The sequence below is a fragment of the Sinohyriopsis cumingii genome, unplaced genomic scaffold (assembly GCF_028554795.1).
Source record: "Sinohyriopsis cumingii isolate HCF-2022 unplaced genomic scaffold, ASM2855479v2 utg000244l, whole genome shotgun sequence".
In the NCBI taxonomy this organism is placed as follows: domain Eukaryota; kingdom Metazoa; phylum Mollusca; class Bivalvia; order Unionida; family Unionidae; genus Sinohyriopsis; species Sinohyriopsis cumingii.
In genome coordinates, this window is record NW_028315881.1 from 590,584 (window position 1) to 602,241 (window position 11,658).

At 42.5% G+C, this 11,658-nt stretch overlaps 1 protein-coding gene across 1 annotated transcript; it reads right to left on the reverse strand.

The window, feature by feature from the left end:
* Nucleotides 1–583: 583 nt before the first annotated feature.
* On the reverse strand, nt 584–8,869 carry LOC149774385 (uncharacterized). The gene is made up of 3 exons (XM_089945344.1): nt 8,435–8,869; nt 1,766–7,633; nt 584–965 (listed from the first exon to the last, which is right to left on the reverse strand). The coding sequence occupies exon 2, from the start codon at nt 6,736–6,738 to the stop codon at nt 4,063–4,065; it is 2,676 nt and encodes an 891-aa protein (XP_089801470.1). The 5' UTR covers nt 6,739–7,633; nt 8,435–8,869; the 3' UTR covers nt 584–965; nt 1,766–4,062.
* Nucleotides 8,870–11,658: the final 2,789 nt, after the last annotated feature.

The window sequence follows — 11,658 nt, forward strand, 5'->3', positions numbered from 1 at the left end:
TTTTTAATATCAAACTATTTATTTATGATACGTGCTCTTGTTTGCAAAATCGTAATGTCTTTATTTCATATTTCTTTGAATCATGATTACAAAACATGATGTCAGTCGCTGACCTGACGGTGCCCTCATCTGAGACAAATTGGTATAGACACCGCATTTTCGCCATAGCACTGGCGTCATTTAATGTGCTGTGCGAGGAAGCCATATGGTGTTACTTTCACGCAGAGAAATAAGTATTAATGCATGAGATGATTACTGGAGATAGTAGCATTATTAACCCATGCACACTTGGATGAACTGGATGAACAAAGTTTAATATATATATATATATATATATATATATATATATATATATATATATATATATATATATATATATATATATATATATATATGTGGGGGTGTAGTGGTCTAGGGGTGGGGTTCTTCTTATAGACTTTAACGAATTATGAGAAGTTCCCCTGGTCCTTATTCAGAAGGTTAATTCTGGACACTATATTATTTATTGACTAAATATATTTATGGCTACGAGCCCCCAGTCAGCAATGCCGACAGTTAAATTAAAAGAAATACAAAGATGAAATTTAAACAATAACAATTTAATAAATGAAATTTAAAAGAATTTAAAGTAATCAATGTCTCTCTTTCACCCAATGATCCCTTTGATCATCATTTGAGTTCACAGTGTGAGGAGATTTTTCCCTTCTTGAGTGCTACTCATCTAAATCTCTTCGTTCCCTTGTCTTTCTCTCCTTTCGTGATCTCCACTTCCGCTTCCTCTTCTATAATCCTTGTTCCTTGCCGTTATCTTGACTTCCGGTTCGTCTTCTAGTATCCGGAACCCTTGACGATATCCCTTGAGGTCACCCGAAATTCACTCGGTATCTCTCACCGTCACCCGAAATTCTCTGAACTTCTCTCGTCCCCCGAAATTCTCTGAAATTCTTTCGTCCCCCGAAAGCTTCCTGTTGAAAGGTATAATGCATTAGCATAGGGTTATAAAAATCTTCCCTCACACTACGTCACTGAACTGAACCATCAGTTTAAGGCGGGACATTTGGGTCGCGCATGCGCACACATCGAAATTCCCATACACTTCCGCCGCTTACAAAAATGGCGCCATAACACAATCACACAAAGGATTCAAATATCTACATACTGAGCCCTATCAGTATATACATACAAAATATTTTAAATACGATTGTACTAAAATATTACTACGATTAGTAATATGACTATCTATATATTTATATATATTTATATATATTTCCTACACAAGCGTACCAACTCCACAATATTCACATTCAAATGGTGATAAACGGCAATCCGTTACTCAATGGCAAAATCTATCATTACGTAAACAAATTTCTTGTCTACCAAAATATAACTACGCAAAGAATTACAATATTAATTCTTATAGCGGCTAGCGAGCAATACAATTCTTCACAAATACAAATCGTCCTTTCAAAAGGGCGTAAACGTAATAATCCACGAAATAATATGCACACATATTACTAGCGAAAGAAGAGAACATTTTCGCCTCACAAATAAGGTGTATATAGTAACATTATGAATAATGATGCAACGAATCAACATCGTAATCAATCGTAAACAAAGGTACTAGCTAAAGTCATGAAAAAATGCAAAATATTAAGGTCATAATTAACTATTCATACTTCAATACAAGTAAAATGTATACATACGACAAATTCTCTTCAATTAACAGCAGTCGTATCAAGCAGAATCAACGTAACATCCAACTTACCTGATCGAAGCTATTTCATGAATTTCCTAAATTCCGCCAATTTTTACGAATGGCTAACGGAGTGTGTGTCACTGCGACTCTTAAACACCAACTGACGAATTTCAGGCTTGTACAAGTCTTATGTCAATTTCTCGAATCAAGTCCCACCTACAACGCATCCCGATTGGATGGCGACGGACTCTGGTCATTTGATCGAACTGTCAATCATAAAAATGTCAGTCTGTGTGTCCCCATGTACGGTCCAGCCTACCATTGTCGGCTTCCGGCTCTTTGAAGTTGTCTACGTCACGTGTTCCCATGTACAAAGATTCCCGCCAGATTTCCACTCAAGAGCTCAAACAAAGACTGGGTTACGTAAGAGGATTAGCCAACTTAGGCACTTGGAAAAACAAAGCTTACCTGGCTCCACTTACAGACTTATAAATACATGTATAATACAAGGGGTTGGGGTAAAACATCACATCCCCCCACGCTTGAGAATAAAATCAGGATTTTATTCACTCAAACTAAAAAAGCAAAAGTGTTACACGATATAAGGAACAAAATCAGCAAAATGAACTAAATGCTAAACTGAGTATGAACACGAAAATATAACAAATGATCTATATCATTTCGGCGCTTCTACTCATGAAATCTGCGCCTACGTTTTCAGATCCTTTCACGTATCTGATCTGCATCTGGTACTGCTGTAAAACAGCGACCATCGCATCAATCGACCATTGGACAACTTTGCCTGCGCCAGATAGGCGAGTGGTTGGTGGTCGGTCTCCAATATGAACTTACGTCCATATAGGTATCGCTCGAACCGTGATATGCCGAACACGATTCCAAGACATTCCCTCTCCGATACTGAGTAATTCTTCTCGGCAGCAGACAACTTCCGGCTGCCGTATGCGACAGGAAAAAGCGTCTTGTCATGCTCCTGGAGCAGTACTGCTCCCAGTCCCGTGTCGCATGCATCGGTGCGCAGAACGAATTCTTTATCCAAGTCCGGTAGACGAACAACTGCGTCGGATGTAAGTCTATCCTTTAGCGTTTGGAATGCGTGCTCACACGCATCTGTCCAAACGAACTTACTCGGGGTCCGTTTCTTGGTTAGGTCAGACAACGGGCCCGCAATCGCGCTGAAATTAGCGACATACCTCCGGTAATATCCGGCCAGTCCCAGGAATGACCTCACTTCCGTTTTCGTGGTGGGGCGTGCGGCGTTTCTCAACTGCTCCACCTTCGACTTCTCTGGAGACAGCGTGCCTTGGCTCAGGGTATGTCCTAAATAGTCTAATGTCCTGAAACCAAGGTGACATTTGGAAGGGCGGGCTGTCAAGCCCTCCTGACGTAGCCGCTCCAAAACGTCAGCTAACAGAGCGAGGTGTTCACCCCATGTCTCTGTAGCTAACAAGAGGTCATCCATGAAGTTGTGGACACCCCTATCGCGCAAGGGCTCCAACAACTTCCGCATCATTCTGGTAAAGACGCTGGGCGCGTTTTGTACCCCGAACGGCATCACCAACCATTGGTATGTCCCGTCGGGAGTAGCAAAAGCAAGCTTCGGTCGGTCTTCTTTCCTTACCGGAATTTGCCAATACCCCTTGGACAAATCCAGTTTGGAAAAATATTTCGCTTTCGAGACCGAAGCGAAGATATGTTCGGGGTCAGGTAGCATTTCAACTTGAAATTCTGTCACCTGATTCAGCTTCCGGTAGTCGACGCAGAACCGATGGGTGCCGTCCTTCTTCTGCACTAAGACTACTGGTGAGCTGTACGGAGAGTCGGCAGGTTCGATTACTCCCAGAGCAATCATCTGCTCGATTTCTTCCCTTACAACTTGTCGTTTCGCGTGGGGCAAGGGGTAGGGTTTACACTGAACTGGTCGGTCGTCCACCATCTTTAACCCGAACTCGACAAGCGTCGTCCTCCCGGGTTTTTCTGTTAGCACGTCGGAATATCCGGCCAGCAAGGTCTCTATCTCGTTCCGCTGCCCTTCAGTTAACATGGGGTCACACTCCACGTCCGACGGAGTCTCGGCCCTCGTTAATGGACAGCTCGGGACAGTGTTAGCACCTTCCGTATCGCCTTCGATATCCTCGGTGACTATCGCTGCGACAACAAAATCGCTGGCGGTCTCCCTTTCCCGGTACCTCTTGAGCAAATTGGCATGGTACAATTTCTCTTTCGTCGGTAGCTGTATCCGGTAGGTTTGACCTCCGACCTTCTTGGTGACGACGTATGGACCCCTCCAGGAAACTTGCAACTTGTTGTGTTCCTGGGGCAACAACAACAACACTTTGTCCCCTACCTCAAAACTGACGTGGTTTTGCGCGCTTATTGTAATTTTTCGCCTGTTGCGCCTTAGCTCGTTTGAGATTTTCTTGCGCGAGAGAACAAACCTCTTCCAGTTTGTTGCGCAAGTCCGCGACGTACTGGTAGGTAGTGCGTACTTCCTCTACAGCGTGGTCGTCTGTCCACAGCTGTCTCAGTACGGCGATTGGGCCGCGTACGGTTCTCCCGTACAAGAGTTCAAAGGGAGAGAACCCCAAACTCGCTTGCGGTACTTCCCGGTATGCAAAAAGCAGGGCCGGAATATACCGGTCCCAATCCTTGGGGCGGCCTTCGCACAATTTCTTGAGCGTGTTTTTCAAGGTCCCATTAAACCGTTCGACCAATCCGTTACATTGGGGGTGATACGGTGTAGTCGTGAGGTGTTTAATCGACATGAGACGATTCACCTCCGCCATCACACGACTCATAAATTGTGTTCCTTGATCGGTCAAGATCTCGTCGGGCACTCCGACTCTTGACCAGATCGCAAACAGAGCTTCCGCGACGGTTTCCGTGTCAATGTTACGCAACGCAACGGCCTCCGGATAGCGTGTAGCATAATCGACAACCGTTAAAATATATCGATTTCCGTGCGCAGACGCGGGTTTTATCGGTCCGATTAAATCCATGGCAACACGTCTAAATGGTTCATCGATAAGGGGCGTACTCCCCAAAGGGATGGGTCGCTGATCCGTTTTCGGTGCCATTCTCTGGCATTTGTCACAGGAGAGACAGAACCGTTTTACGTCTCCCTGGACCCCTGGCCAGTAAAACTCTTTTACAAGACGGTCACGCGTCTTAGCAATTCCCATGTGTCCACCCATGAGACTCTCGTGTGCAAGTTTCAGTACTTCGCAACGCTTTTCCTTTGGCACGACGACTTGCTTGAAGTGTTCGTTGTGTTTCCTGGCGTGGCGATACAAGATTCCCTTCTTGTAGACAAACTTCACCGCGCCGTTCGGAGTTTCCCTTTCTGTTCCCGCTTCTGCGTGTTTGTGCAACTGCGCCAGAGTTGCGTCCTCCTGTTGCAGCTTCCTTAACTCCGCTGGAATAACATTACTAACCGGTGTCGATGTAACTTGGATTGGCTTTTGTTTCGGCTGTCGACTCATGGCCCTGGTTTCAACAGCACTCACTGGCATAGGTGTGCAGGTTTCGGGGTTCGGCTGGGGTAACACATAACGGCAACCCAATATGACGTCATGTGATAGCCCCTCCAAGCAAGCAGCTTCAATTTTCCCCTTCACGTATGGTGAATCGAGGTCAATGACAGCTACTGGTAATGAGTCACGCGCGCAGTTCGCGTACTGAACTTCTATTACCTCCCCTGTATAGTCCTCCGGCTTGACATATTTCTTGTCGACAAGCGCGGGGACGCTGCACCCAGTGTCATACAAGATGGTGGCGCCTTCACCATTGACAGTTGCGGCCGCAAGGTTGGCTGGGTTGCGACTCGCTTCCGGCACACCTTCCTTCTTAGCTACGACATTCACCTGGGTCTGCCTGCCCTTGGGACAGTCCCTGGCAAAATGCCCCAGGCGCTTGCAATTAAAACATGTCGGCGGCCCTCGCCGACTTGCAAGTCCTGGTTTCGTGGGTGAGGCCTGTCCAGGTCGATAGGCGGCAGCCCTACCTGTAGGTGCCCCTCCGACCTTCCCGTCGCCCTGACGGTTACGGACAGCCGGCTCAACCTCCCCCATACGACGCGACTCAGAGGGTCGGGGTCGGTCAGCAACCCCGGAACCTCCACTCTTCGAGTGCGCCTGCTCGTATCGCTCCGCCATGTTAGCGATCTCTTCGAGCGTCCGGTGTTCTCTTTCTGCTAAGAAAACTGTCAACTCGCGACGGTAAGTACCCAGGACATGTTCCTTGAGTATTACCTCGCGTAGCCCTTCGTACGTGCGTTCGACTTCGGCCATTTTCATCCACTTCTCAAATAAACCTCGAACACGGTTGTGGAATTGAGAGTGGGTCTCTGTTACCTTTTTCACCGAGTCCCGGAAAAGTTTCCGGTAAGTCTCGGCGGTCAGCCGATAATGGCAGAGAAGCGCCTTCTTGAGGGCAGTGTAGTCATCAGCCTCTTCTGCAGTTAAGCCGTGGTAGACTTCCCGAGCTGCACCTTGCAAAAAGGCTGAGACATTGATGGCCCAGTGCTGTTCAGGGACCTGATGAGCGCGTGCGAGTTTCTCAAACTGGACGAGAAAATCGTCAATAGCCTCCTCCCTATCATTGAAGCGTGACATGTTGATCTGGACTATCCGGTGGTCGATGGAAGGTCGGCCGGTTGTTCCAGAGCTTGTACTGGCGTCGTCCCGTCCGTTGGTCCTAGCTTCAACTCTGACCTTTTCCATCTCCAGAGTGTGAGCGAGTCTGGCTAGCTCCAGCTCTTTCTGGGCGTCTCGGTCCGCTGCTATCTTGGCTAACTCTTGGTCCGCTGCTATCTTGGCTAACTCTTGGTCCGCTGCTATCTTGGCTAACTCTTGGTCCGCTGCTATCTTGGCTAGTTCTCTCTGGGCTTCTCTTTCCGCTGCTTTTTCGGCCTTCCATTCCTTGATCCTTTCTTCTATAAAGGTTGCCAGGCGATCTCCCTCGTATCCAAGATCTTCCGACCCCATGGCGCGGTATTCCTTTATCATTTGTCGTTCGGTAGCCATTATACTAATGTAAAGTGATACCTTGTCTCAAAATTCAAACAATATACAGATATTTGTAATACCAGTTTAAATACTTACCTGTCGACAACAACTAGTTTCGTTCAGGTAAGATATTTGTTCGATATCTGCTTCACACGTACTGCTATGAATGGAAGATCTACAAAGCCTGCACATATGACAATAAAAATACAAGATGAGAAAATCACAAAATTTCAAATACAAAGAATGGAAAATATCTCACACTGTTCACTAATACTTCTACCAATAACTTTAAGTCCCAAAATAATATATATGTCTAATTCATATCCCGGACGAAGCGCCCACTGTGGGGGTGTAGTGGTCTAGGGGTGGGGTTCTTCTTATAGACTTTAACGAATTATGAGAAGTTCCCCTGGTCCTTATTCAGAAGGTTAATTCTGGACACTATATTATTTATTGACTAAATATATTTATGGCTACGAGCCCCCAGTCAGCAATGCCGACAGTTAAATTAAAAGAAATACAAAGATGAAATTTAAACAATAACAATTTAATAAATGAAATTTAAAAGAATTTAAAGTAATCAATGTCTCTCTTTCACCCAATGATCCCTTTGATCATCATTTGAGTTCACAGTGTGAGGAGATTTTTCCCTTCTTGAGTGCTACTCATCTAAATCTCTTCGTTCCCTTGTCTTTCTCTCCTTTCGTGATCTCCACTTCCGCTTCCTCTTCTATAATCCTTGTTCCTTGCCGTTATCTTGACTTCCGGTTCGTCTTCTAGTATCCGGAACCCTTGACGATATCCCTTGAGGTCACCCGAAATTCACTCGGTATCTCTCACCGTCACCCGAAATTCTCTGAACTTCTCTCGTCCCCCGAAATTCTCTGAAATTCTTTCGTCCCCCGAAAGCTTCCTGTTGAAAGGTATAATGCATTAGCATAGGGTTATAAAAATCTTCCCTCACACTACGTCACTGAACTGAACCATCAGTTTAAGGCGGGACATTTGGGTCGCGCATGCGCACACATCGAAATTCCCATACACTTCCGCCGCTTACAAAAATGGCGCCATAACACAATCACACAAAGGATTCAAATATCTACATACTGAGCCCTATCAGTATATACATACAAAATATTTTAAATACGATTGTACTAAAATATTACTACGATTAGTAATATGACTATCTATATATTTATATATATTTATATATATTTCCTACACAAGCGTACCAACTCCACAATATTCACATTCAAATGGTGATAAACGGCAATCCGTTACTCAATGGCAAAATCTATCATTACGTAAACAAATTTCTTGTCTACCAAAATATAACTACGCAAAGAATTACAATATTAATTCTTATAGCGGCTAGCGAGCAATACAATTCTTCACAAATACAAATCGTCCTTTCAAAAGGGCGTAAACGTAATAATCCACGAAATAATATGCACACATATTACTAGCGAAAGAAGAGAACATTTTCGCCTCACAAATAAGGTGTATATAGTAACATTATGAATAATGATGCAACGAATCAACATCGTAATCAATCGTAAACAAAGGTACTAGCTAAAGTCATGAAAAAAATGCAAAATATTAAGGTCATAATTAACTATTCATACTTCAATACAAGTAAAATGTATACATACGACAAATTCTCTTCAATTAACAGCAGTCGTATCAAGCAGAATCAACGTAACATCCAACTTACCTGATCGAAGCTATTTCATGAATTTCCTAAATTCCGCCAATTTTTACGAATGGCTAACGGAGTGTGTGTCACTGCGACTCTTAAACACCAACTGACGAATTTCAGGCTTGTACAAGTCTTATGTCAATTTCTCGAATCAAGTCCCACCTACAACGCATCCCGATTGGATGGCGACGGACTCTGGTCATTTGATCGAACTGTCAATCATAAAAATGTCAGTCTGTGTGTCCCCATGTACGGTCCAGCCTACCATTGTCGGCTTCCGGCTCTTTGAAGTTGTCTACGTCACGTGTTCCCATGTACAAAGATTCCCGCCAGATTTCCACTCAAGAGCTCAAACAAAGACTGGGTTACGTAAGAGGATTAGCCAACTTAGGCACTTGGAAAAACAAAGCTTACCTGGCTCCACTTACAGACTTATAAATACATGTATAATACAAGGAGTTGGGGTAAAACATCACAATATATATATATATATGCGCAGCAGAAGAGAATCACAGACCAGGTTTTCCACCCAAAATGAAAGCTTCTACAGAAACAATTTCGTAGGTGACCTTTATTTTCATTTTTAAGGGCTGCTACAAGGGTCATTTTCCGTCATTAACAGACTGGCATGCATATGGCACATACATAAAAAACATATACGGAGACAAAATTATTTTTTGAAACAAAGTGGCGCGCATATGTAAATTTATTAAAATATTTGATCAAGAAAAAAATATTGTCATAAATTAAAATCACTTGTATATAAATAATGCCATGTGTCGGAGAGCCACATTCTGCTAGATTAGCACGAGAACGATTAGCTGCAATAAAAGCGTATCTTCCTGTGAGAGAATCTGTCAAGAGAAAAATAAGAGCGTACGAAGACGCAAAACTTGGATTTAGTGAATTATCTACGGAATTACTCAAACCAGTAACTGAAACAACCGAGAAAGTTATATTTGGAGATATTAAAGATCCTGAGGCAAAAAAACGCGGTGTTGTTCCCGTGTTAAAAGATATTGAGGAGCGAATTCGACTTCAGCCACCACCTGTGGTTCAATTCGTACCTGCCGCAGATGTGCCTCAACAAGCAGAAGAACAAGCAGAAGAAGAAGAAGGAGCTGTTGGTAAAGTTTCTGGAGCTGAAAAATTCACCGAAGAAACTATTCATAATATAAAATCGATGAAGCCAACTGAAGTAGTTAAATTTACCGCAGAAAATTATGATGTTAATATAAGAAGAAAATTAATGAAACCTGAACATGCTGAAGGTGTATCTCGTGAACAGTGGGCAAAATGGATATTTTATATATATAAAAATATCAGCTCGATTAAAAGTGATGACCCTGAATATGCTTTGTTCATTAACGCGGTAAATTATTATGCATCACAACCAGGAAAAAAATCGTTACCATCACCTGCACCTGCAAAAACATCACCTCAACCTGTACAAAAAGTTAATCCATATAATTATTTTACTAAAGATGCTATCGAAACTTTCAAGGATGAGGATAAATTAATTAACATTGCCAGATTTGGTTTTGAGGATAGAAAAAAATATGTAAAGCCGGAACATCTTGGTAAAATAAGAGAGAGCAACTGGATTCAAGCTGTATATTTTGCTTCTAAGAATAAACATGCTGATGTTAAAGATCCAGATTATGTAAATTTTAGAAAAAAAATAACTCAACAAGAAAAACAAGAAAAAGAAGCTCGGGAACAACAACAAATTCAGCAAGAAGAAGAAGAAGAAGAAGAAGAAGATTTACCAGTGGATAAATCGACGATGCACAATCTTCCGACTACTAAATTTTTTACTGATGAGATTCTCAATAAAATTAGAGATCCAAACACTTTAGAGGCCGCTGCTGTATTTGGACATCAAGAAAAACATAAATATCTGAAGAAAGGACAAAATATCGGTGATGATGACTGGATTCCTGCGTTATATTTTGCTTCTAAGAATCAAAAAGTTAATCTTGAAGATATAGAATATAAAAAATTTAGAAAAAATATACTCGAAATGAGAGAGAGAATTTCTAAATCCAAAACCGGCCGAGGCTATAATACAATTTGCCCTGATAGCGTTGTCAACGATGTATCTCGGCTAGAAGTACTTATCGGAGGTAAACGAGCCGGAAATAACTCACGTGAAATAATCAACGAGGCTTCGGACATTTGTCAACGATTATTTCGTGGTGGTATCATAGATGTACATATCTATAGAAATCTCATCGATGAGCTCGTTAACGAACACAGCGATTAGATTAGAGTAAATAAATAATGATCGTTCACAAATATCAACGCAGACCTGTGCAAGTTCGCGTGGTGAATTCTCGATTGCCCGTATACAAATACGTTCACGGCAACGGATTAGGCGATATCGTTACAAGCCTTGTTACAAGAATCGCTCCCAAAATTGGACCTCTCGCTAAGCAATTAGCATCGAAAGCCATGGGAAAAATTGGCGAGAAGGTTCTCTCCAAAGTCGGTGATATAGCAAGTAAAGGCTTCGAATTTGTTAAAGGTAAAGTTTCAGATTTGGTAGGCAGAAAGAAAAAACCACCACCTGAGCCGGTTAAATTACCTAGCACTGACGTGATGCCCAGCGATATTAGTAAAATAATAAATGGCGCGGCAAATCAGAAATTAGCGGAATTAGTGAATCAGGAAGTTAGTAAAGAAATTAATAAATTAGCGAATCAAGAAATAGCGCGTCAGGGACAATTAACAAATCAAGAAATTAGCAAATTAACAAATCAAATAGCGCGTCAGGAACAATTAATAAATCAAATAGCGTGCCAAGAACCAGTAAATACAAGTTTTATATCAGGTAGTGGTCTTCGTTTTAGAAGATAATCTTTATAATAATGTTTGCACGGACATCCAACGAGGCATTTGACATGGACGAACCCGTGAGTAGGGACACATCGGTGCGTGATTATCAATATTATTCATACAACGCGGTGGTACCAAACGCCATCGGTCGCATTGAAATTCAAGTTCATGACACAACAAGATATTTTCTACCATCTGAGGCGTTTATTGAATTTACTGGTGAAATTTTAAAACTAGATAATACCGCCTACGCGGACGATTATAAAATCGGATTTGTCAACAACGGTATTATGGCGTTATTTAGAAGTGCCATATATATGATTGATGGAAGAGAAATTGAATCAATTACTAATGATGTTGATTTAGCTACGACAATTATAGGCCTAGCTAGGTACTCAGAT

What these genes read in the sequence shown, in the direction of transcription:
- LOC149774385 (XM_089945344.1), bottom strand. Translation starts at nt 6,738, where the DNA reads ATGGCTACCGAACGACAAATGATAAAGGAATACCGCGCCATGGGGTCG.